At 48.7% G+C, this 26,568-nt stretch overlaps 3 protein-coding genes across 13 annotated transcripts in view; 2 read left to right on the top strand and 1 right to left on the bottom strand.

Annotated features, from left to right (window-relative positions):
• Positions 1-1,072, top strand: part of MINK1 (misshapen like kinase 1) — a 56,980-nt gene extending 55,908 nt beyond the window's left edge. For all 11 annotated transcript variants that reach the window (XM_012779402.3, XM_012779405.3, XM_012779406.3 and 8 more), the window contains one exon: positions 216-1,072. In XM_012779402.3, the coding sequence (XP_012634856.2) occupies positions 216-299 (84 nt within the window). In that variant the 3' untranslated portion in view covers positions 300-1,072. The remainder of the gene's footprint in view (positions 1-215) is intronic.
• A 551-nt stretch (positions 1,073-1,623) lies between these two features.
• On the bottom strand, positions 1,624-8,402 carry CHRNE (cholinergic receptor nicotinic epsilon subunit). The gene is made up of 12 exons (XM_075994199.1): positions 7,174-8,402; positions 5,713-6,024; positions 5,543-5,587; positions 5,311-5,420; positions 5,027-5,182; positions 4,626-4,726; positions 4,043-4,243; positions 3,854-3,968; positions 2,447-2,561; positions 2,191-2,377; positions 1,997-2,103; positions 1,624-1,903 (listed from the first exon to the last, which is right to left on the bottom strand). Exons 2-12 carry the CDS (start codon positions 5,974-5,976, stop codon positions 1,706-1,708), a joined length of 1,599 nt encoding a protein of 532 aa, XP_075850314.1. The 5' UTR covers positions 5,977-6,024; positions 7,174-8,402; the 3' UTR covers positions 1,624-1,705.
• C18H17orf107 (chromosome 18 C17orf107 homolog) lies at positions 2,579-3,733 on the top strand. Its single transcript, XM_075994197.1, has 4 exons — positions 2,579-2,809; positions 2,948-3,157; positions 3,251-3,529; positions 3,611-3,733. Exons 1-4 carry the CDS (start codon positions 2,744-2,746, stop codon positions 3,707-3,709), a joined length of 654 nt encoding a protein of 217 aa, XP_075850312.1. The 5' UTR covers positions 2,579-2,743; the 3' UTR covers positions 3,710-3,733.
• Positions 8,403-26,568: the final 18,166 nt, after the last annotated feature.

Consider the following 26,568-nt stretch of genomic DNA (forward strand, 5'->3'; position numbering starts at 1 on the left):
AGTTCCTGAGAACTCTGCAGATGCCTTCACCCCAGGGGTGTGGTAGTGTGTCCTCTCTTCCCCAACATTTCAGCCTTTCACAGGGATGAGGCAGGCACTCTGAGGGTCATTCTACAGTTTCTCTCTCTCTATCCCCTACTCCCTCTGTCCCAGTTTCCCTTGCCCGGTTAATTGAGAGCCCAACCCTCACTGACTTCTTCTCACACCCTACCCAGGTGTTTTTTGCCTCGGTCCGCTCTGGGGGCAGCAGCCAAGTTTACTTCATGACTCTGAACCGTAACTGCATCATGAACTGGTGACGGGGCCCTGGGCTGGGGCTGTCCCACACTGGACCCAGCTCTCCCCCCACAGCCAACTTCCCGGGCCGCCCCTCTTTCCCCTCCCTGGGCTTTTGCTTTTACTGGTTTGATTCACTGGAGCCTGCTGGGAACGTGACCTCTGACCCCCAATGCTTTTGTGATCACGTGACCATCCTCTCCCCCCAACATGTTCTCTCCCCAAAACTGTGCCTGTCCCCAACTTCTGGGGAGGGACACAGCTTTCCCTTACCAGGAATCGAGTGGGCCTAGCCCCTCCCCCCTTTTCTCCACTTAAGAGGAGGAGAGTGCTGGGGGCTTGGACCCCCTACCCCACTGCTGCTGACTGGGCAGGGCCCTGGACCCCTTTATTTGCACGTCAGGGGAGCCGGCTCCCCCCTTGAATGTACCAGACCCTGGGGGGGGTCACTGGGCCCTAGGTCTTTGGGGGGTCACCAGCCACTCCAGGGGCAGGGACCATTTCTTCATTTTCTGAAAGCACTTTAATGATTCCCCTCCCCCCAAACCCCAGGGAATGGAGGGGGGACCCCGCCAGCCAAAACATTCCCCCCTTCCCAAGCCCCTCCCCTCCTCTTTGCCTCTGCCCTTCCCTGGTGGAGTGAGGAAGCAGGATGCTCTCGTCCTCCACCCCCTCTTGCTTGCATCTGTATATAGTGTGAGCAGCAAGTAGCCCTTTTCCTCCCTCCCTCACCCCTCCTCAATGTAGTGGCCTTGGATATCCCGTTTGTTAATAAAGACAATTCAACCAGCTCCTACCCTTTCAGACCCTATTGTATTATTTTCTCTTACAATCCTGGATACTAGCCAGAGAGAACCTGCAGAGTGGGAGGAAAGGGGCAGGGCAGGGTGGGATCTGCAGTGAGTGAGTCTTATGGGGGTGGAGTGGGGTGGGCAGTGCTGGACCAAGAAAACCTATAAGAAATGACTTCAGGAGGGCCAGGGCATCCTCAGCCCTAAACTCTGGGCCTGAAGACCACCTGCATCAAGGGTATTTGGTCCCCACTCACTCCAGCAGGGCCAAGCCAGAGGACGACAGGGCTTCTTGGCTCCAGCCTCCCTGTGTGCAAGCCCTGCAAAGAGGTCTGTCCTCTCTGGCTATCTAATGGACAAAGTAGCTTAGAAGCCGACGGGCTCCAGAGTCACCTGGGGGCAGGGCTGTGTCTGAGGAGGGCAATCCTTGCTTTCTAGGATTGTTACCCAAGAGCCCACCTGCACCATCTGCCCTCTCCTGTTGACCCCTGGGCCTAGGGCCACTGTTTACCTCTGGCCTAGGGCCAGACGTATGCACATGAGCACACACCATTGCTCTTGGGAAGTTCACAACATACAAATTTATCAGCAGTGGGAAAGGATCATAATACGGTGGTGGCAGCAGCTTTTTTCAGAGTCTATTTCCTACTGGAAATGGGTGGAGAAATTGAAGGTGCGGGCTCAGGTTGGATACAGGGTGGGTAGGGGAGATCCGGCACTTGGTTGAAGTAGCCCCCAAGGAAGATGAGGCTGGAGCCCACGCTGAAGAGCACCAGGGCGGCCCAGAAGCAGATGTTGTCAAGGGCCTTCCCCATGCGCACCCAGTTGGACACCTCCTGGGGAAGGGATAGCACAAACTGAGTCCATAAAAGGGCAGCTGCAAGAGCCAGCAGCAGGCCCAGGAGCGTGGGGGCCTCTGCAGTGCCCACCTCGCCGGCGGCCTCCTGGTCTCGCATGCTCTCGGCCACGAAGTTCACGGCATCCACACAGCAGCGGATCTCTGGGGCAGCGGCGCCCAGGCTCTGGCAGAGGGCAGCTGGCAGGGGCAACACCGAGGATGGGTCAGTAGGAGCCTCCCCCGCTGCAGCTGCCCCTGTTGGCCCATTGCATCCACTGTGCTCACCGGCCCTGGTCCCGTGGCGGTGTCTCTGCCCCTCAAACACGAGTTCGCTCCGCGGCTTTTTCAGTATCAGCTCCTCCGCGCGGAGCAATAAACCCACTGATGACGCCCGCCTTGGGGGCGAGGCGGCCCGGGGTTCCTCTGGGGGCGACCCGGAGCCCAGGACCCGGGGCAGCAGCTCCAAGAAAACCTGGGGTCGGGGCGGGGATTAGCTCGAAGCCCCGCCCCCACCCCCAGGGCCGCCCCGCCCCGCGCTTACGTGGCGCAGCCGCGAGGACATGGCGTGCGTGGTGGGCGTCCGCAGAGACACGTTGAGCACGATGACGCAATTCATGACAATGAGCGTGGCAACCACCATGACGAAGATAAGGTACCTGCGTAGCCCCGAGAGCGTGACGTCACAGCTCCCCACTCCGCCCGCCACAGAGGGCGCCACCCGTCGTCTGAGCTCACAGACACACCTCCGCCAGGGCTGGGGTCGCCCCCATCTGCTGACCCTTGGCGAGGCCAGACGCGCCCCCTGGCCCTCCTGCCCGTCCTACCACCCGTGGCGGCCATGAAGGGGACCCCCAGCTCCCTGGACACCCTGCTGTGGGTCTACCACTTCCACAGCTCCACCGAGGTGAGACTCCGCCAACGGCCCCGCGCAAGGGCGGCCCCGCGAGACCCTCTGGGTAGGTCTCCAGCGCTCCTCCTCCTCCCTGCGCCGTGCCCCCTGCCCTGTGACCTGATGGCTCCACTGCCCCCGCTCCTCCTCCAGGTGGCTCTCCAGCCCCCGCTCCTGTCTTCCCTGGAACTCTCCGTGGCCGCAGCCCATGAGTATCTGGAGCAGAGGTTCGGAGAGCTGAGGGCCCTGGAGCCCCGGCAGCCGAAGGAGTCGGGGAAGTTGCCTGCCCCGAAGCCCACCTTGGGGCTGGTGCTAAGAGAAGCCGCGGCCAGCATCGTGAGCTTTGGCGCCACCTTATTAGAGGTGGGACGGGCAGAGAAGGAGACCAGGAGGGGGGCTAGGGCAGGGGGAGCAGGAACCTCCGAACTTCCACTAACCCCTGTACCCCCAATGCAGATCTCAGCCCTGTGGCTGCAGCAGAAGGCGCGGCGACTGGACGGCGACGACGGCAGCCCGGGCCCAGCCCCAGACGCCGGGGATCCGGGTAGAGCGCTGGCCCGGGTAGCCCAGGCCGCCGGGCAGGGGGCTCTGCACGCTGGGGCTTCGGCGGGCGCCAGCGCCCGGCTCCTCGTCCAGGGGGCGAGGCTGTGCCTGTGTGGACGGGGCCTGCAGGGGTCTGCCTCATTCCTGCAGCAGTGGCGACGGCAGCTGGGCCTCGGAATCCCCGGGGAACAGGTGAGCTCAGGATGGGGGGTTTGTTGCGGGGGCCAGAGGCAGCGAGGCTGGGAGGGGCTGAGCCGGACCGCCCGCCAACAGAAAAACTCGGGAGACCTCGAGGTGGCGTCCAGCAACAGCGCAGAGGACGGGGGACCGGAAGACCCATCACCCTCCCAGTCCCACCCCGCGTCCAAATAAAGCCCAGGAGGGGACGAGACAGCCCGAGCTGTTCCTAGAGTCGTTTGGTTTCGGCGGCGCCCCTCCGCGGGCAACCCCTTTGGCCCCGCCCTCCACACTGGCCACGCCCCCGCGCGTGGCAGCCGGGACCCACAGCGCCCTCACCTGCCCAGCAGCGGCACGCTCAGGGACGTCTCTGGGATTTTCTGGGCTATCAGGAACAAGAAGACGGTCTGGGCGAGCAGGACGTTGATGGAGACAGTGCACTTCTGGCCGCCGGCTGGAGGGAGCGCCCAGTGAGAGCGGGCCCGCCTCCGGGAACGAGCCCGGCTTGGGGTTGGGGCGGCCCCTCACCCTGCGCCGGCAGGAAGTAGGCGAGCAGCACGAGGCCCGAGATGAGCACGCAGGGCACGATGATGTTAATGATGTAGAAGAGAGGCTTCCGGCGGATGATGAGCGAGTAGATGACGTCGGTTTCCCCGGGGATGTCCGCAGAGCTACGGTCGTGGTGGCGGATCACGCCGGGGCAGAAGTCAATGGCCCACTCGCCGTTCTCTGCGGGAGGGAAGGGGGAAGCGCGGTCAGCCCGCCCCGGAGGTGGCGCCCTGCGCCGCTTTCTGGCCGCACACCCGACCGCGCACACCTGTAGCTCTGGGCTGCGGCAGTCTGGGCCAGGGTGGCCTGCCTGGGCCACGGGCCCTCAATGTGGAGGGGCGGGGGCAGAAAAGGGCATTCCTGGTGAGGGTATGGAAAGACCTCGAGCGAGAAGGGAGGACTAGAGTGACAGTCGAGAATGATTTCAGGAAAGGGGCAAGCTAAAAAAGCCCGGTTGCCAAAGTCAATCCCCGTATCGTTGGTCTGGAGCAATCCCACTCTGAAATTCCCCTCTCTGGACCCCATCTAAAAGCGGGTTTTTAGGAGCAGCAGGGGGCTTCACCAGTAAAGGCTGCAGTGTCGATGTCGATCTTGTTGATGGGCTCTCCATTGTCGTCCACGGCAAAGGTGAACTCCACCTCTTTGGCATTGTACGTCTGAGAGCTGCGGAGCCGGGGCCCGGGCCCCACCCCAGAAGCTCGGACCTGGGCCCCAGCCTCAAGCCCAGCCCTGGAAGCGTGGACCTTGCCGGGTAATGAGGCGTCACGCCTTTACCCAGGCGCAGCCTGCACGCCTCTTTCCACCCCTGCCTGGAACCCGTTCCCAGGCCTGGCTCCGCCTCCAGCGCGAAGCCCCGCCTCCAGCGCGAAGCCCCGCCCCAGGGATGCCGCTTTTCCCATCTGGCCCCGCCCCCGCCCCGGGTCCCTCCCACAACCGTCCAGGCCTCTGGGTAACTCTTCCCACCGGAAAATGAGCGAGCAGTTCTGCCAGTCGAAGGGGAAGTAGGTGACCTCCACGGTGCAGGTACTGCGGTAGATGGCCGGGGGCAGCCAGGTCACGGCGCCGCCCTCGTAGACCAGCGCGTTGGCGTAGTAGGCCACGTCGAACTGGCCGTCGATACTGTGGGCTCGGGGAAACCGAGCTTTTGCACGGGCCCGCACCTCCTCCAAGCACCTGCTGCCCCAACCAGGTCCAGCCCAGCCCCCCGGGCCGCTTCCCTCCAGCCTGGCGTCCAGCCTGGTCCTCACTTGTTTTCCAGCACGATCTGCGGTAGCCATACGAGCTCCGAAGGGACCCGCAGGATATCTATGCCCCCAAAGTCGTCCCTGCTGTAGTTGAGGCGATAATCTTGCCAATCCTAAGGGGCGGGGGTGGAAGGAGGTGTCGCCCTGCATCTCCCACCTGATGCTACCCCGGAGAGGTCCGGGCGAAAGGGGTCCCCTGGGCGGGACCTCACACTGTTCCCCAGCTTTGACTCACGATTCCAATCCAGACGCTAGTCGTGAGAGTCTCCTCTTTCTCATTCTGCAGAGGGGAGATTGGGATGACTGAAGTGGGATTTCACTGCGGGAAGGAAGCTTGAGGACAGAGCTCAGTGACTGGGGCCAGAAGTGGGATTTTAGGCTTGGGGTGAGGGTGGGAGATCTTACCAGTGAGATGAGGTTCGTCAGGGTGACCTTCAGGGTGATGGTGACAGTGTCCTCAGGCCCCCTCACTGGCCTGCTTTCTGGGTCATAGTTGTCGAAGAGATGGTGATAAAGACGCAGCTCCTCATTCTTCCCCTGGCCGCTGCCTGGGATAGGGTCGAGAAGGAAGGGACGTTGGAGCTGAAGGGGCTGGAGCGCCCCTCCTCTGGGACTGCACCGGGCTCTGAGGCTGTGTATTTTTCTGTGTCTGTCTCCTGAACCAACCATATTGTCCTGGGGACCAAATATCTTGTCCCAGATTACGCCTTGATCTGTCTTTGCTCTCCTTGTCCCCTTATGTCACTGTCTGTGTGTTTACTCGCTTCCCCTGACCCCTGTCCGTACCAAGGAGCCCCAAGAGGAGCAGGGCACCAGGCAGAACCCCCGCCATCCTGCTGTCTGGTTCTCAGGGTTATTCTGAGCTTTGGCAGGCTTGGAGGGGCAGGCCAGGGTGCATGTGTGAGGGGGAGGAGGGTGTTAGTTCCGGGCTGGGTTAGGGGACTGTCACCTAATCCTCTACCCACCTCCGCTGCAACTGGGGACATTTTGGCTGCTTCAAGGGGCAGCTGCCCTATCCTGAGTTCCCTGTCCCCTGCCCCCACCCCATCCCAGCATCCTTTGCCTGGGCTTCAGCCAGCTCCCCAGCCACAGACTTGATCCTCATGAGAAAAGCAGGCCTTTAATAGCACCTGGGACCACAAGCCCGGCAGCGGGGAATGGGGACACTGCTTTCAACATGCACTGGTGTCCTTTGAGTAAGTTGCCTGTGGAAAGGGCTTTGCCTGATGAACATATCTGGGGATGTGACACACCCCTTGCGTCCCATACTCACCCATGTGGAATACACACTGTCACTAGCCGCAGCCCGGCCAAGTCACAGTAATGCCGTTCCCGTTGGCAGAGTTTGGCAAGAAGCAGTCTCTATAAAGACCTGGGAATAAGACAGGTGGCCACAGGGGATTAGCCTGCAGACTCCGCCTGGCAAACGACACCACACTTAGTACAGGGCTCACCTCCTTCCACCACCTGATCCCCACATCTGCCTGTCGGCCCCTCTAGGTGTGTACACCTGGCACACTTGTTTCTCCATGCTGCTCCCTGCTGCCACCCTGTGGCCACATATGACAATACTATCTTCCACACCCCACTGCCCAAAACACATTGACCATCTCCCCCCATTGACCCTTTCAGTGTTTCTCAAAGTCTTCTTGAATCACTCTAATCAATCACTTTGAGTCCTTACTTAAAATGGAGATTCCTAGGCTCCATCCCCAAAGAATCCGGATTTAGGGAGACGGAGTGCTAGGAATCGGGTGTTTTTTTGTTTTGGAGACAGGGTCTTGCTCTGTCATGTGGGCTAGAGTGCATTGGCGTGATCATAGCTCACTGCAACTTCAAACTCCTGGGCTCAAGTGATCCTCCTGCCTTTGCCTCCCGAGTAGACAGGGTCTTACGGTGTTGCTCAGACTGGAATCTGTATTTTTAGGAAGCTACCCAGGTGTTACTCATGGGGTAGGAAGGGCTGGACTAAGCACTTTTTATGCCTTACACTTCACTTCCTCACACCAATCCAGCAAAGCAATTATCATTGTCCTGAATGCATGAAAGAGGACTCTAAGGTGAAGTCCAAGGTCACACACGTAAGTTGGCAATAATTCATGAGCTTTATCAATCAACTATATCGATCATGTACACCTGTGTTCATTTTACACATTTTTCACAAAACATGTGCATCAGTTTGGGGTCTCCTGTCTTTACCTGTGAGGTGCCACGTAATCATCTCCATGTTACTAGTGAGAACACCAAAGACCAGAGTGTCCACGTAGCTCCTTGTCCATTTCCCACACGTCCTTGAAGGCTCTGCTTCCACTGCCAGCTGCCTTGTCATCTCATGTCTTCCAGTCCAGACCCCCAGAAAGGATCTCTTTGACCCAGCTCACCTCCTTGCACGTGGCTGGTACATGGATTGACTCTCAAATCTTTGCTGCTACTCATTCCACAGCCACTGGGTCAAGAGTTGTGATAAACACAAATGTTTATTCAAACATTAATGAGCACCAACAAGGTTCCCCTCACAGGCCAGGTGCTGTGGTTACAGAGATGAACAAGATGGGCCTCAAGGAGTTATCTAATAAGGAAGACCCATAAACAGCCAGTGACACCAGAACTGGGAAAAGATTAGAACACAGGAGCTGTGGAAGCTACAGGCAGGGGAATCAGATCCACTCAGATCTGTCTTCAGGAAAGAGAGGTCTCCTGGAATCTTCCATATGGACTGGCACATGCCGGACCAATGTCCAGGGCCGTCCTGGGGACCAGCTGCCCCCACCTCTCCTGTATCTGCTGCTCTTTTGCCCTCTCACTACCGGCCAGCATGCCTGTTCTCTCTACTTTGTGTGTCCTCTTTTGACTGTGTCATTTCTGCTTCATTTTACCATGATGTTTGCCCCAAATGGACTTCTTGCCTTCTCTCTGCAGATGCACCCAATGTGCTTTGCTCCCATCGCTACCTGCCCCATGCCATGAAGGCTGGGGGTGCAAACACTGAAGGGTCATGGGGTTGGCCTGAGACTGTCCCATTTACCAAGGGTGGTGGGGTGTGGCAGGCCCTATGACTGGCCACATGTCCGGTGCCTACCATCCCCTACCAACCCAGCCCACCTCCTACGTAATTACTTCCCAGGACACCCCGTCATGATCCCATGCTCACTGCTACAGCTGAAAATTCACCATGTCTTCCCCAGCAGGATTGAAACTTGAAATCTTGCTTCCAAAAGTGATTGTGGCAGGGGCCCTTCAAAAAAACTCTAACACAGAGTCCAGGGTCTTCTAGTTTAAGTACAGTCTTGCCCAGATGTGATTTCCATTCATTCTCCAAATGATGGGCTAAATCTTCACTTTTTTTTGAGACAGAGTCTCACTTTGTTGCCCAGGCTAGAGTGAGTGCCATGGTGTCAGCCTAGCTCACAGCAACCTCAAACTCCTGGGCTCAAGCGATCCTCCTGCCTCAGCCTCCCGAGTAGCTGGGACTACAGGCCTGCACCACCCTGCCCGGCTAATTTTTTCTCTATATATTAATTGGCCAATTAATTTGTTTCTATTTATAGTAGAGACGGGGGTCTCACTCTTGCTCAGGCTGGTTTCGAACTCCTGACCTCAAGCAATCCGCCTGCCTCGGCCTCCCAGAGTGCTAGTAAATCCTCACTTAAACCACATCAGGACATCATGTATAAAGAATCCATCACACTCCCACCACCACCACCACATGCAAAAATGCAGCAGTGGGCAAAACTACATTTGGACCAACAACCTGCATGAAGAAGTTCGGGGTGGGGGGTAGAGCGAGTAGAAACCCTCATCCCTCCATGGTCCCAGGCACGGATCACAGTCTACAGGTGAGCACCTTGCTGCGGAGCCCCTGGCTGGAGATGTAACCTGCGGGTGGAGGTCTCGCCCAGACCAGTGGACCCCACGGGATTCTCCTGCAGAGCCAGCACATCAGTAATCCTTCCCCCAGGAGTCTCCAGGAGGGGCTTTACCCACCCCCACCCGGCCCCCGCCAGTGCTGGGAGCTGGGCTGAGACACCATCTTTTCTGGGTCGGGTTTGCCCACAGTGAGGATGCCTGGGAGGCTGAGGCTTCCTGCCCCGTTGGCGGAGTCAGGCAGGCAGGCCTGGGTTTTGTACTTTTATAATGGAAATTCCACAGAACCTTAGCAGGCTGCCTGACAAATTTTTTTCTGGGGACGCCTTGACATACAGGCGCGACCCAAAGAGCTCGGCTCAACAGGAAGCCACTCCCTTCACCTACTGGCTCTTGGCTAGCACGTCGGAACAGCTGCAGCCGCCCCCAGCGGCCAGGCTGCCAGGCTGCTGAGTCTTAGCCTTCCACCCTCGCGGTGGAGATATCCCCAGGCTGGCCTGCTGAGGGCCCCCTCTGCCTTCGACACAAAGAGCTGCTCTTCCTTTCGTGAACAGAAGTGGGTTTGGCCGAGCCAGGACAGGGAGGTATAGTAGTCACTAATTTCTAGACTGCCTCTCTCACAGGAACCCAAGCTGACTGCTAAAACTTTGCTGGTCTACATTCAAGGCACATAGTGCACAGCCTGGCACATAATAGATGCTTGATAAATAGTGAACAAATGAACGAAAGAATGAATGAAGGAATGAGTGCTTTATCTTCCAGCACCTTCCCTCCTACTGAGAACTGTTCTCCAGTCATGTGGCCCCATAGGACCTACCAGGTACTTAGAGACCCTGCCCTCTGGCCAGAGTTGACTGGTCTTGAGGAGGACACCAAGCCAGGCCATAGAAAGTCCTTCCCAGGAATTTTCTCAAGCAGGAACTCAGGAAGGCAGTCTCTCTCTGCTACCACAAGATAAGAAATTTAGATGCATGAGGCAGCCATATTCATTCCTTGCCTTTTATGTGGAGTGAGAGAGAATGCAGTTGATACGCAAAGACAAGTAGAGGCAAGAAAGGGCCTTCAGCATTCCAGACCTGGTCCCAGAAATTCCGGAGATCCAGCTGTGCTCGATTCCTTCTACGGGCTAGTTGCCCGGCACATCCTTTGACTGAATGATGTACCTCAGCATCTTTCAAATATATCCCCCTTTTGGCTGGACACAGTGGCTCACGCCTGTAATCCTAGCACTCTGGGAGGCCAAGGCCAGGGAATCACTTTAGCTCAGGAGTTTGAGACCAGCCTGAGCAAGAGCGAGACCCCCATCTCTACAAAAATAGAAAAATTAGCTGGGTGTGGTGGCGCACGTCTGTAGTCCCAGCTACTCGGGAGGGTAGGAGGGAAGAGGCAGGAGGATTGCTTGAGCCCAGGAGTTTGAGGTTGCAGTGAGCTATGATCACACTACTGCACCCTAGCTGGGGCAACGGCACAAGACTGTCTCAAAACAAAACCAAAAAAAAAAAAAAAAAAGAATGAAAGAAAAAGAAAAACCTTTTCTTGGCTTAAAAATATTAGGATTTTTAGGAGAGAAAATAGCATAAAGACAATAAAAAATGTCCCATAACACAATACCCAGAAAAATCCTTCTGACAATAAAAAAGTAATACTTGCTATCCCTAGAAAAATTAAAGAGTGCAGGAAGACACAATGAAAATTAAAAGCTTTCCTCTTTCCAGCCAGTCCCTCTCCCCAAAGATTAATAGCTTTTTGTAAATCCTTCTAGACTGAGATCTAGTGTGTGTGTGTGTGTGTGTGTACAAAAAGCATCAGATTGTGTTTACTGTTCTCCAACTTATTCTCACTTAATATATTGTAGAGATTGGCCCATATCAGGCAACAAATCTTCCTCATTCTTTTTAACTGTTACATAGTATTCCATTGCATGAAGGCACCTGAGCTAATTTATCCTCTTCCCAACACACAGACATTTCAGATGGCAACCATTTGGGGTTTTGCTATTACATACTCTACAACAGTGAACATATTTATGTATTTCACTTCGGCATATTTTTGCAAATATATCCATAGTGTAAATTCATAGCAATAAAATTGCTGGGACAAAGAGTTCATGCATTTAAAAAAAAAAAACAAAAAAACCTGGACACCTTTTGCCAAACTGTTCTCAAAAAGCGTGCACTCACTCACATTCACACCCACAGAGTATGAGATTGCCTGTTTCCTCATTCCCCAGGACAGAGTATTGTCAAACTGTTTAATTTTGCCAAAGGATAGGTGAAAACTGCCTTCTCATTATTTTGATTTACACATCTTGATGAGAGTGATTGAGTTTTTTTTTTTTTTTTAGAACAGATGTACTAACCATATATATTTATTTTTTTGGAAAACTGCCTCTTTATATAAATGGAACAAAACAATAGTTATTCCAGTATATAAGAATTGGCTATACAATGGAGATAAAATATTACATTAATGTAGAAAATAATGCTTAAATAAATACTGTTGGGACAACTGGAAAACCAATCATAAAAATAGTAAGCAAACCCTCATCTCTCTACTTCCACTGGGTGGACCAAATATTTGCTTTATTTTTTAAATTTTTCTTTAGGCCGGGCGCGGTGGCTCACGCCTGTAATCCTAGCACTCTGGGAGGCCGAGGCGAGCGGATTGCTCGAGGTTGGGAGTTCGAAACCATCCTGAGCGAGACCCCATCTCTACTAAAAATAGAAAGAAATTAATTGACCAACTAAAAATATATATACAAAAAAAAAAAACTAGCCGGCCATGGTGGCACATGCCTGTAGCCCCAGCTACTTGGGAGGCTGAGGCAGGAGGATCGTTTGAGCCCAGGAGTTTGAGGTTGCTGTGAACTAGGCTGATGCCACGGCACTCACTCTAGCCTGGGCAACAAAAGTGAGACTCTGTCTAAAAAAAAAAAAAAAAAAATTTTCTTTAATTTTTTTTTATTTTCTACATCTTTGTATTATTTTTTTTTAGTAGAAATGCTTTTAGGGGAGGACCAAATATTTGAATGTAAAATGAAGCCAAAGAATTTCTAGAGCAAAACAAGGATCAATGTGCTTATTCATTATCTCCGGAGATAAGAAAGCCTTTCTTCCCTTCCCTAGAGCCCCAAATCAGAGACCATAAAGAAAAAGAAAAAAATATATAAAATTTCTGAAGGGCCAAAAATATAAAGCCAAAGATAAGCAAATGGCAAGCTGGGAAAAAAATATCTGCAACCAATGGCTTACCTCCTTTATTTATTATGTAAAGCAGCGGTCCCCAACCATTTTGGCACCAGGGACTGGTTTTATGGAAGACAATATTTCCCCGGACTGAGGGGCAGAGGGATGGTTTTGGGATAATTCAAGCTCATTACATTTATTGTGTAGTCAAACCTCTCTGCTAATGACAATCTGCATTTGCAACCACTCCCCAGCGCTAGCATCACCGCCTCAGCCCCACCCCAGATCATCAGACAGTAGGTTCTCACAAGGAGCGCACAACCTGGATCTCTTGGATGCGCAGCGCACAGTAGGGTTAGCACTCCTATGAGACGCTAATGCCACCACTGATTTGACAGGAGGCGGGGCTCAGGCAGGGAATGGCTGTAAATACAGAGGAAGCTTCACTGCCTCACTGCTGCTCACCTCCTGCTGTGCAGCTTAATTCCTAACATATGACACCGGTCCTTGGCCAGGGGGTTGGGGACCGCAAATATAAAGTCCTTATAGGGCTGGGGGCAGTGGCGAGCACCTGTAGTCTCATCTACTCCGGAGGCTAAGACAGAGGGATTACTTGAATCCAGGAGACCAGCCTTGACTACATAGTTGCGAGATCCCATCCCTTAAAAAAATAATAAAATATAAAGTGCTCATAGAAAGCCATAAAAAACTGACAACATGGTGAACAACCTGGGCTGCTGGTTCCTTCCTCAAAACGCAAATCTAGAGAGCAGCAAATGTATCAATACACGCACTGTTGTCAAGTATGAGAAACCTCCCCGGGGAAGAGAGGAAGTCCTGGTTCTGGAGGGAAACAGCCCGCCGGAAGGGTGGCTGGCACCCAGGAAAGAGATGAACAAAAATGATGGAAGTTCATAACTTCAAAGAGAGAGGGGCATGGTGATGCTGAAGGCAGCCAGGGAGTCCTCAGGCCCAGGGCGAAGTGTCCCCTCCCCACGTGGTGGCAATCTCTTTACCAACTTGGGTGAAGAAGAAAGAAAACAAAAGTCCTTGGGACTTACCAGTACAGGAAAGAAAGTCATACTGGTCACCTTGTTAGAAAAGATCTCAAATCAACTTCTTACTTCAGAAGAGGAAGAAGACAAGAGAATGGATGGGAAGGGGAGTCTCCATATCAGCAGAATTCACGGGAAGTTTCCATGAGGTTGAGGGCTCGGCTGCAGAGAAGCCAAGTGAGAAGTGAGAAGATGGTGGTGGAGAAGGTGACACGACTATAAACACCACCTCGAGGATCCGGCTGATCCTGAAAGTCTAGGAGAAAAGGATTCAGAGTCAGAGAAAAAGCTGCTAAGAACTCCCACTTCCTAAACAGCTTGATGAGGTAGGAATCCCCAAACACAAAAGATGCAAGAAGGAATTATAAAATGATGTGAGGTCCAGTGGTTCATCCTCCTAAACTCTTACTGACTTTTTTTTTTTTTTAAGGAGACAGGTTTCCCAATATTGCCCGCCTGGCCTTGAACACTTGGGCTCAAGGGAGTAGCTGGGACTACAGGCTCGCCAACTTCATACTCTTGCTACCAATACTTATTCATATTATTAATATTAAAAGTAAGTGAGGCCGGGCGCGGTGGCTCACGCCTATAATCCTAGCACTCTGGGAGGCCGAGGCGGGCGGATTGCTTGAGGTCAGGAGTTCGAAACCAGCCTGAGCAAGAGCGAGACCCCATCTCTACTATAAATAGAAAGAAATTAATTGGCCAACTAATATATATATAAAAAATTAGCCGGGCATGGTGGCGCATGCCTGTAGTCCCAGCTACTCAGGAGGCTGAGGCAGGAGGATCGCTTGAGCCCAGGAGTTTGAGGTTGCTGTGAGCTAGGCTGATGCCACGGCACTCACTCTAGCCTGGGCAACAAAGCGAGACTCTGTCTCAAAAAAAAAAAAAAAAAGTAAGTGGAGGCCGGGCCCCGCCATGGTGCTCCAGTCCGGTCACTAGAATAAAAAAAGTAAGTGGAGAAGGCAGTTTCTGCCTGTAATTCCAGCTACTGAGGAGGCTGAAGCAAGGATCTCTTGAGGCCAGTAGTTTGAGACTAGCCTGGGCAACACAGCAAGACTACCTCTCTAAAAAACAAACAAGCAAACAAAAACTTTAAAGTCTATTAAAGGACAGGCATGGTAGCTCACCCCTGTAATCCTAGCACTCTGGGAGGCTGAGGCGGGCGGATTGCTCAAGGTCAGGAGTTCGAAACCAGCCTGAGCAGAGCGAGACCCCGTCTCTACTATAAATAGAAAGAAATTAATTGGCCAACTAATATATATAGAAAAAAAATTAGCTGGGCATGGTGGCGCATGCCTGTAGTCCCAGCTACTCAGGAGGCTGAGGCAGAAGGATTGCTTGAGCCCAGGAGTTTGAGGTTGCTGTGAGCTAGGCTGATGCCACACCACTCACTCTAGCCTGGGCAACAAAGTGAGACTCTATCTCAAAAAAAAAAAAAAAAAAAAGAATATGATCAAAGTTACATTAATTTTCCTGATATGGTCTAAATAGAATATGATCAAAGTTACATTAATTTTCCTGATCTGGTCTAAATATAGAGAAAGCATATTCCCATATTTGATTATGATTTCTTTATTCCCAGCATCTAATGATGATGAGAGGCTTTATTGAGCAAAAATCTGAAAAAGGAAATTCTTTTTGTTTTATACCAAGGCTGGGCTTATTATACATTTGTTTATTTTTTTCTTTATTTTTATTTTATTTTATTTTTCTCTTTAATTGGATGCATATAGGCAATTGTGTGATATATGTTATCCATTTGTTTGTTAAAAAGAAGTGCTGGCCAGGCGTGGTGGCTCACGCCTGTAATCCTAGCTCTCTGGGAGGCTGAGGCAGGCAAAGGCAGATCGCTCAAGGTCAGTAGTTCGAAACCAGCCTGAGCAAGAGCGAGACCCCATCTCTACTATAAATAGAAAGTGGGCGACTTCCGGGGCCCCGCTCTTGGGGCCCCAGAACCTCGTCCAAAAAAAAAATATATAAATAGAAAGAAATTAATTGGCCAATTAAAAATATATATGGAAAAAAGAAAGTAGCCGGGCATGGTGGCACATGCCTGTAGTCCCAGCTACTTGGGAGGCTGAGGCAGGAGGATCGCTTGAGCCCAGGAGTTTGAGGTAGCTGTGAGCTAGGCTGACGTCACAGCAGCACTCTAGCCTGGGCAACAGAGTGAGACTCTGTCTCAAAAAAAAGAGAAGTGCTACTTTATACATACAAAAAAGGAGGCAGTATCAATAAACCAAAGCAGAAAGAAGCAGTTTCAAAGAATAGCTAGAGGTGAAGTGGTAATCAAATATCTCTCCTTGCAGCTGTTGGATATTTGAATGGATACTAAAGTAATAAAGGATATTGTAAACGTTTGTGGAGAAAACTCTGAAACTGTTAAAGGACAACATAAAAGTATAAATAGATATTTGTTTGGATGGTTCAACTTAATATTGCAAAGATGTCAGTGCTCCCTTAAGTAATCTATAAATTAAATGTTTAAGGACTTGACAAACTTATTCTAAAATGTATATGGGTCCATGCATAGCCATGTCAGTTTTGAAAAAGAAAAGAGGAAGGAATCACCTTGCAGATCTTAAAACATATCACAAAAGCCACAGAAAACAAACAACAATAAACACAATGTTTCTCCTGTTAGCTTTATGGGTTTGCCTTTTATTTGAGAGTCTTTAATTCATCTGGACTTTACTTTTGCATATGGTGCAAGGTAGGGATACAGCTTTATTTCTTTTTTCTCCATAGAGTGAGGCAACGACTCACTCTACCGGCTAATCGAACCTTTGCCCACTGATGTCATGCTACTTTATCCTGTATCAAGCTTCCATATGTACGTGGGCTGTTTCTGCACTCTCCATTCAGTTTCATTGTTTTATTTGTCACTTACTAAACAGTACCACATTGATGGCTTTGAATACATTAAAATTAAAAATTTTTGCTTAACCAAAGACATCACACAGCCCCTTTCCCACTATTGTTTGCCTACTCTGCTTACATTGTTTCACTCACTTGAGAAATATTTATTAGGCACCATGTCAGGCACTGGAGCTACCACAGTGAACAAGGCACACAATACTGTGATCCCTGCAGAAACATCCTGGACTGGCGTTGCTGAGCAACAGAGCAGGGGTAGCTTATCTTCTAAAAGTAGCATCAGCCGGGCGTGGTGGCTCACACCTGTAATCCTAGCACTTTGGGAGGCCGAGGCGGGTGGATTGCTCAAGGTCAGGAGTTCGAAACCAGCCTGAGCGAGACCCCGTCTCTACCAAAAATAGAAATAAATTAATTGACCAACTAAAAATATATATATACAAAAAAATTAGCCGGGCATGGTGGCGCATGCCTGTAGTCCCAGCTACTCGGGAGGCTGAGGGAGTAGGATCTCTGAGCCCCGGAGATTGACGTTGCTGTGAGCCAGGCTGACGCCACGGCACTCACTCTAGCCTGGGCAACAAAGTGAGACTCTGTCTCAAAAAAAAAAATAAAATAAATAAAAAATAAATAAATAAAAGTAGCATCTTCTCAATAAATGTAAAAGTAGTATTTTGGCAGGATCATTGTAAGACTGTAATAACAAGACATTAGAGGAAAGCTTATAAAAGTGAGACACATAAAGAGAAGCCCGTATCTTATTTAATGTATCTTTAAGGTATCTTATTTAATGTTTTCAATCCTCTTTCGATCCATGGAGCAGCTTCCACCCCTTGGATCATGGGCTATGTTTCTGAATGCCTGCTGTCCCAAAGTCTCCCATCTAGAGCGACAGACAGACATTAAAACAAAGTATCACAATAGCTTTGGCAAGGTGCAGTAGGAATTTATAATACAGTAACTAATCCAGTCTAAAGAGCTCAAAGTACAATTTCCCTCCTGCAGTTGATCCAGAACTGGAGCCACCAATCCACCAAAGCCTCACTGACAGAGCACCCATGTTTAGAATCCAAGAGACCCAAGGTGACAGCTTAAGTGGTGGCTTTGCCATGTAAATACTGGATAGAAACATTCGAACTCCTGGGCTCAAGCAATCCTTTCGCCTCAACCTCCCTAATAGCTGGGACTACAGGTGTGCACCACTATGCCTGGCTAAAACCCCACTTCTGATTCTAAATTTTGTTTTAGTTTGGAACTTTTGGTTATAAGGAAAAAGGAATAAACTTGAATCACCTAAAAAAGAAAGACAGTTTTTTAATCATCATCCTAGTAATTGATTCAGGCAAGAATCATCAATCATGCCGCTACCTATCGGCCAAAGTTTGATTAGGGACAGGATATTCACATAGTATCAAAGTATCTCCCCACAAAAGTGCTTCTTAGTCACAAAAGGAAAAATAGAATCTTGACAGTGGAGAAATGAGGTGGATTCCACCTTAACCAAGTGACCATTAACATCACCAGTAATGGACCAAATTGATATGTTTCCTGATACAATGCTCCAAGAAAGATACAACATCACTTACATAATAGTCCTGCCAGAAAAATGTAAGGCAAATCCTATCTTGTGGAAACAGCAGACAAATTGAGAGACATTCTACATAATTACTGGACTATAGTTTTCAAAAATGTCTAAGCCATAAAAAAATAAAGACAGGTTAAGGAACCAAAGAAAATTAAAGAGCTATGGTCCAGGGCCGGGCATGGTGGCTCTTGCCTGTAATCCTAGCACTCTGGGAGGCCGAGGCGGGAGGATCGTTCGAGGTCAGAAGTTCGAGACTAGCCTGAGCAAGAGCAGGACCCCGTCTCTATTATAAATAGAAAGAAATTAGCCAAATAGCTAAAAATAGAAAAAATTTGTTGGGCATGGTGGCATGTGTCTGTAGTCCCAGCTACCAGGGAGGCTGAGGCAGGAGGATTGCTTGAGCCTAGGAGTTTGAGTTGCTGCGAGCTAGGCTGACGCCATGGCACTCTAGCCTGGGTGACAGAGTCTCAAAAAAAAAAAAAAAAAAGCTATGTTCTTGGATTGGATCTCAGACAGCGGAAAAAAACCCAGCTATCAAGACATTTTAGCCTAGCTCTCTGGGAGGCCGAGGCGGGCGGATTGCTCCAGGTCAGGAGTTTGAAACCAGCCTGAGCAAGAGCGTGACCCAGTCTCTACTATAAATAGAAAGAAATTAATTGGCCAACTAATATATATAGAAAAAATGAGCCGGGCATGGTGGCACATGCCTGTAGTCCCAGCTACTTGGGAGGCTGAGGCAGTAAGATCACTTGAGCCCAGGAGTTTGAGGTTGCTGTGAGCTAGGCTGACACCATGGCACTCACTCTAGTCTGGGCAACAAAGTGAGACTCTGTCTAAAAAATAAAAATAAAATAATAAAATAATGAAAAAAAAGACATTTTAGGACAATTGGCAAAATGGGTTTATGAACTGTGGATTAGATAATAGTACTGTATCAATATTAAATTTCCTGAAATTAATAACTGTACTACAGTTGTGTAAGGAAATGTCTTTGTTTTAGGAAACACACAGTGAAATATTTAGTGGTAAAGAGACATAATGTATCCAAAGTACTCTCAAATGCTTTAAGAAAAACAAGAGAAAGATTTATAAAGCAAATGAGCTCTGGGAGGCCGAGGTGGGCAGATTGCTCCAGGTCAGGAGTTCAAAACCAGCCTGAGCAAGAGCGAGACCCCATCTCTACTATAAATAGAAAGAAATTAATAGGCCAACTAATATATATAGAAAAAATTAGCTGGGCATGGTGGCACATGCCTGTAGTCCCAGCTACTTGGGAGGCTGAGGCAGGAGAATCGCTTGAGCCCAGGAGTTTGAGGTTGCTGTGAGCTAGGCTGATGCCAGGGCACTCACTCTAGCCTGGGCAATAAAGCGAGACTGTCTCAAAAAAAAAGAATAAAAAAAAAGAAAGAAAGAAAATGAGAAAAAATGTTCAGAAACAGTGAATCTGGGCAAAGGGCATGCAGGAGTCCTTTGTACTATTCTTGGGTTGTTTTTGTTTTTCTGAGACAGAGTCTCACTTTGTTGCCCAGGCTAGAGTGCTGTGGTGGCATCAGCCTAGCTCACAGCAATCTCAAACTCCTGGGCTCAAGGGATCCTCTGCCTCAGCCTCCTGAGTAGCTGGGACTACAGGCATGCGCCACCATGCCCGGCTAATTTTTTCTATATATTTTTAGTTGTCCGATTAATTTCTTTCTATTTTTTTAGTCGAGATGGGGCCTTGCTCTTACTCAGGCTGGTTTCAAACTTCTGACCTTGGGCAATACACCCGCCTCAGCCTCCCAGAGTGCTAGGATTATAGGCGTGAGCCACGGCACCCAGCACTATTCTTATATTTTTTTATGTAAGCTTTAAATTATATAAAAACAAAAACATATAAAAAATACTAGTGTCTAGGTCTCACCCAAAGCACAGTTTCTGACTTAACTGTCTGAGGGGAGGGACGGGCATGGGTATCCATTGCCCTAAAGAAATTCTTGCACATGTCCAATAGGATACATGTAGAAGACTTTTGACAACAGTATTATTTGTAATGAAAAGAAATGTGGAAACAATGCAAATGTTTATAAACAGCAGAAAGGGGAAAATGTCATACAAACTAAATCCAGTGCAGCAGTGGGAATGAATGAACTATAGCTATGCGCACATCGATATGGGTGTATGTCAAAAACATAGTGTTGAATGGTAGCTGCTATTAGAAGTAGTCCCCACCTGCAGGTAGAGACCAGGTGGGCTTGCCACTTCCCATCCCCTGAAGGAAATTAGTGGGGCCCCCAGGGCAGGCAGGAAAGCTGACTGGAGGGGCCCAGGAGAGATGTCTGCTACAGGAGATCCATGTGTCTGGTACTTTCTCATTGTCTGATGAAAGGCAGGATCTTGCTTACGATGTGGGAGGTCTGAAACATAGGAAAGTGTTTGGGTTCTGAGCAGCTGAAAGGAGTGACAAATGTCATCCCAGAATCCCAGACGAAGATGTGCGATTCCTGGAGCAACAGAGAGCAAAGAAACCAGCTAACTCACTAGTAAGCCTAAGAAAGTTTTAATTGATTTTGTTGTTGTTGTTGTTGTTTTTTTTTTGAGACAGAGTCTCACTTTGTTGCCCAGGCTAGAGTGAGTGCCGTGGCATCAGCCTGGCTCACAGCAACCTCAATCTCCGGGACTCAGCGATCCTACTGCCTCAGCCTCCCGAGTAGCTGGGACTACAGGCATGCGCCACCATGCCCGGCTAATTTTTTTTTTTGTATATATATTTTTAGTTGGTCAATTAATTTATTTCTATTTTTGGTAGAGACGGGGTCTTGCTCAGGCTGGTTTCGAACTCCTGATCTTGAGCAATCCACCCGCCTCGGCCTCCCAAAGTGCTAGGATTACAGGCGTGAGCCACCACGCCCGGCTAATTGATGTTTTAAAATGGAAATTGTTGCAGCACAATTCGCAGTTGCAAAGAAACAGAATCCACCTAAGTGCCCATCAATTCAGGAACGGATAAAGAAAATGTGCTGTATATACACCATGAAGTACTACTCAGCCATAAAAAGGAATGAAATAATGTTATTTGCAACAACTTGGAGGGAACTGGAGACCATTAGCCTAAGTGAAGTATCTCAGGAATGGAAAAGCAAACACCATATGTTCTCACTAATAAGTGGGAGCTAACAGATGGCTACACATGGGCACAAAGTGCTATAAAGGACACGAGAACCAAGAAGGGGGGAACGTGGGAGGGCGGGTGTAGGGTAAAAACTTACCTATTGGGTACAATGAACACTATTCTGGTGATGGGCACACTAAAAACTCTGACTTAAGCATTATACAAGATATCCATGAAACACTTGTACCCCCTTAATATTTTGAAATAAAAAAAAGAAATAAATGAAATGGAAGTAGTAACCTAGAATTTAAATCCCTGATGATATCCCACTGGAGATAAAGTGGTGGTGGGTGGGGAGGAGGGGTAGAAAACCAAATACATTCTAAGAATCTCATCTTATTTGGAGGGCAAGTGGTAGTGACTTGTTCTAGTTTTTTTTATGGGAAATTGCCTTTAAATGTTATGTTAAAAGTAAATGAATGGGTGTGGCGCAGTGGCTCACAGCTGTAATCCTTGCACTCTGGGAGGCCAAGGCGGGCAGATTGCTCCAGGTCAGGAGTTCAAAACCAGCCTGAGCAAGAGCGAGACCCCCGTCTCTACTATAAATAGAAAGAAATTAATTGGCCAACTAATATATAAAAAAAATTAGCCAGGCATGGTGATGTATGCCTGTAGTCCCAGCTACTCAGGAGGCTGAGGCAGTAGGATCGCTTGAGCCCAGGAGTTTGAGGTTGCTGTGAGCTAGGCTGATGCCACAGCACTCACTCTAGCCTGGACAACAAAGTGAGACTCTGTCTCAAAAAAAAAAAAAGTACATGAGTGAATGAATCCCATATTAAAATGTAAGGACAGTCCCTTGGAGGGCAATGACTAGTTAGGTACACGGGGAGTTTCTGGTTCCTGCTAATGTTCTATTTCTTTTCTTTTTTTTTTTTTTTTTGAGACAGAGTCTCGCTTTCTTGCCCAGGCTATAGTGAGTGCCGTGGCGTCAGCCTCACTCACAGCAACCTCAGACTCCTGGGCTCAAGCAATCCTCCTGCCTCAGCCTCCCGAGTAGCTGGGACTACAGGCACGAGCCACCATGCCCGGCTGATTTTATATTATATATATTAGTTGGCCAATTAATTTCTTTCTATTTTTATGGTAGAGACGGGGTCTCGCTCAGGCTGGTTTTGAACTCCTGACCTTGAGCAATCCGCCCGCCTCGGCCTCCCAGAGTGCTAGGATTACAGGCGTGAGCCACCGCGCCCGGCCATGTTCTATTTCTTGATCTGGGTACTGGTTACATGGGTGTGTTCAGTTTATGGTGTGTATTTTTCTGCATATATATATTATCATTCAATAAAAAGTTTTTAAAGGTTTAAAAGTCATCATTAGAAGAGTATAAACAGGGCTGGGTGTGGCAGCTCAACCTGTAATCCCAGCCCTCTGGGAGGCTGAGGAGGGAGGATTGCCTTGAGGCCAGGAGTTTGAAGCTGCAGTGAGCTATGATCTTGCCATTGCACTCCAACCTGGGTGACAGAGCAAGACGCCCAGTCTTAAAAAAAATTTTTTTAAAGGAGAATATAAATAGAATATACATCTTCCAAACATTTGGGGAAAATAAACTTCATCAACCAGATAAAAGAAAAAACAGAGAAAAAAGAATAAAATGATAGGAATTAGCTCAAACATATGTGAGAAAGACATAGTGCATTAGGCTGAACTCACCTATTAAAGAGACATATGCTCGGATTGGGTTACAAAATAATCCAGCTATATGCTGTTTGCAAGACAGACACCAAAAACAAATTGGTAAAAAGCTAGAAAACAAGAGAATAAAAAAAGTGATAGCATAAAAATACTAACATAAAGAAAGCAAATATAGCAATATTAATGCCAAACAAAATATAATTCAACAGAGAAAGCACTAAAAGGGACCAGGGCGGATATTTCATCCTTATGAAAGGTATAATACACCAAAAGCTATAGTAGTTGTAATGGGCTGAATAATCTCCCCTATCCTCCAAAGTGTGTCCATGTCCCAATCCCTGAAGCCTGTGAATGTCACGTTATTTGGGGAAAGGGTCTTTGCGATATAATGAAGTTAAGGATCTTGAGATGAGGAGATCATCCTGGGTTACCCAAGTGGGCCCTAAGTCCAATGGCAAGTGTTACAAGAGACAGAAGAGGAGCAGACACAGGAGGGAAAGCTGTGTGGAGAAGCAGAGATTGGAATGATAACGCCACACGCCAAGGAAAGCATAGGAGAGCTGGCAGCTGCCAGAAGCCGGAAGAGGCAAGGAAGAATTCTCTCCGAGAGTCTTCAGAGGAAGCCTGGCCACGGGGACACCTTGATTTCAGATTTCTGGCCTCCAGAACTGTGCAAGAATAAATTTCTGTTTTTCCAAGTCACTCAGTTTGGGATAATATGTTACAGCACCCAGAAAACCAATACTAACCAATAGTTGTATCCATTTGTGCATCTAATAACATAGCTTTGAAACATAGTAAACTTGTGGAGAAACAAAGAACAAATTGAGGCTGGGCCCGGTGGCTCACGCCTGTAATCCTAGCACTCTGGGAGGCCGAGGCGGCTGGATCGCTCTAGGTCAGGAGTTCAAAACCAGCCTGCCTTGGCCTCCCAAAGTGCTAGAATTACAGGCATGAGCCACCACACCTGGCCACAAATGGAATTTTTTTTTTTTTTTTTGAGACAGAGTCTCGCTTTGTTGTCCAGGCTAGAGTGAGTGCCGTGTCGTCAGCCTAGCTCACAGCAACCTCAAACTCCTGGGCTCGAGTGATCCTTCTGCCTCAGCCTCCCGAGTAGCTGGGACTACAGGCATGGGCCACCATGCCCGGCTAATTTTATATATATATATCAGTTGGCCAATGAATTTCTTTCTATTTATAGTAGAGACGGGGTCTCGCTGTTGCTCAGGCTGGTTTTGAACTCCTGACCTGGAGCAATCCGCCCGCCTCGGCCTCCCAGAGAGCTAGGATTACAGGCGTGAGCCACCGCGCCCGGCCCACAAAAGGAAATTTTTTTTTTTTTTTTTTTTTTTTGAGACAGAGTCTCGCTTTCTTGCCTAGGCTAGAGTGAGTACCATGGCGTCAGCCTAGCTCACAGCAACCTCAAACTCCTGGGCTCAAGCAATCCTCCTGCCTCAGCCTCCCGAGTAGCTGGGACTACAGGCACGAGCCACCATGCCCGGCTGATTTTTATATTATATATATTAGTTGGCCAATTAATTTCTTTCTATTTTTATGGTAGAGACGGGGTCTCGCTCAGGCTGGTTTTGAACTCCTGACCTTGAGCAATCCGCCCGCCTCGGCCTCCCAGAGTGCTAGGATTACAGGCGTGAGCCACCGCGCCCGGCCCACAAATGGAAATTTTAAAGCTGAAAAATATAATAACTGAAATTAATGCTCACTGAATGGGCTTAACAACAGAACACAGGGAACAGAGAAAAGAATCAATGAACTGGAAGATACAATAGAAATCAACCCATCTGAACAACAGAGAGAAAATAGACTTGAAAAAAAATATAGAGGCTCAGGGACCTATGGGACAATAACAAAATTCTACCATTTGTGTCATCAGATTCTCAGAAACAGAGGAGAAAGGGTGGTGCTGAAAAAGTACTCAAAGATATAATGGCTGAAAACCTACACATGCAAGAAGCTGAGCAAACCTCAAAGAGGATAAACCAAAAAGCCATGCCAAGACACATCATAATTATATTTTTAAAAACTAAAAATCTGGCTGGGCGTGGTGGCTCACGCCTGTAATCCTAGCACTCTGGGAGGCCGAGGCGGGCGGATTGCTGGAGGTCGGAAGTTCGAAACCAGCCTGAGCGAGACCCTGTCTCTACTAAAAATAGAAAGAAATTAATTGACCAACTAAAAATATATATACAAAAAATTAGCCGGGCATGGTGGTGCATGCCTGTAGTCCCAGCTACATGGGAGGCTGAGGCAGGAGGATCACTTGAGCCCAGGAGTTTGAGGTTGCTGTGAGCTAGGCTGACGCCACAGCACTCTAGCCAGGGCAACAAAATGAGACTCTGTCTCAAAAAAAACAAAACAGGCCGGGCGCTGTGGCTCACGCCTGTAATCCTAGCTCTTGGGAGGCCGAGGCGGGCGGATTGCTCAAGGTCAGGAGTTCAAAACCAGCCTGAGCAAGAGCGAGACCCTGTCTCTACTATAAATAGAAAGAAATTAATTGGCCAACTGATATATATATAAAAAAATTAGCCGGGCATGGTGGCGCATGCCTGTAGTCCCAGCTACTCGGGAGGCTGAGGCAGAAGGATCGCTCGAGCCCAGGAGTTTGAGGTTGCTGTGAGCTAGGCTGATGCCATGGCACTCACTCTAGCCTGGACAACAAAGGGAGACTCTGTCTCAAAAAAAAAAAAAACAAAACAAAACAAAAAAAAAAACTAAAAATCTTAAAAGCAGTCAGAGAAAAATGACACCTTGCCTCTAGGGAGAAAACAATTCAAATCACAGTGGATTTCTTGCCAAAAACCATGGAAGCCAGAGGAAGTGGCACAATATTTTTCAAGAGCTGAAAGAAAAGAACTTTCAACCCAGAATCCTATACCCAACAAAAATATCCTTGTTTTGTTTTGTTTTTTTGAGACAGAGTCTCATTCTGTCTCCTGGGCTAGAGTGCTGTGGCGTCATCCTAGCTCACAGAAACCTCAAACTCCTGGGCTCAGGATCCCAAGTAGCTGGGATTACAGGGATGTACCTCCAGGCCTGGCTAATTTTTCTAGTTTTAGTAGTGATGGGGTCTTGCTCTTGCTCAGGCTGGTCCCAAACTCCTAATCTCAAGCGATCCTCCCACCTAGGCCTCCCATAGTGCTAGGATTACAGGCATGAACCACTGCACCCGACCTACTATATCGTATTGGTGGAGGGATAGACACATAAACCAATGGAACAGAATGGAGAACCCAGAAACAGACTCACACAATTATGACCAACTGATTTTTGACAAAGGTGTGAAAGCAATTCAATGGAGGGAAGATAGTCTTTACAACAAGTGCTGCTAGAGCAACTGAAAATTCATAGACCAGGAAAAAAAGAACCTTGATTTTAAATGTAAAATATAAAATGATAAAGCTTTTCTAAAAAAGCATTGGAGAAAATGTTGGAGATGTAGGGCTAGACAGCGTTCTTAGCATTGACACCGAAAACATAATCCATAAGAGAAAAATTGGTAAGTTGAATTTTGTCAAAATTTAAAACTTTTGCTTTGCAAAAAATCCACTAAGAGGATGAAAAGAACTGGGAGAATATATTTGCAAACCACATATCCAATAAAGAACTAATATCTAGGATATGTAAATAAGTCTCCAAAAATCAACAGTAAAAATAAACAATCAAATTAGAACACAGGCAAAAAACATGAAAAGACATCTTACTAAAAATGATATAGAAAGGGCAAATAAGCACAAGAAAAAAAAACCCTTTCAGCATTATCACCCATTTAGGGAACTGCAAATTAAAACCACAATGAGACATCACTACACATCTATCAGAATTACTAAAATATTGACAACACCACATGCTGACAAGGATGGAGAGAAACTGGGTCACTCATACATTGCTGGTGGGAAG

Source organism: Microcebus murinus, chromosome 18 (assembly GCF_040939455.1).
Source record: "Microcebus murinus isolate Inina chromosome 18, M.murinus_Inina_mat1.0, whole genome shotgun sequence".
NCBI classification, from domain to species: Eukaryota; Metazoa; Chordata; class Mammalia; order Primates; family Cheirogaleidae; genus Microcebus; species Microcebus murinus.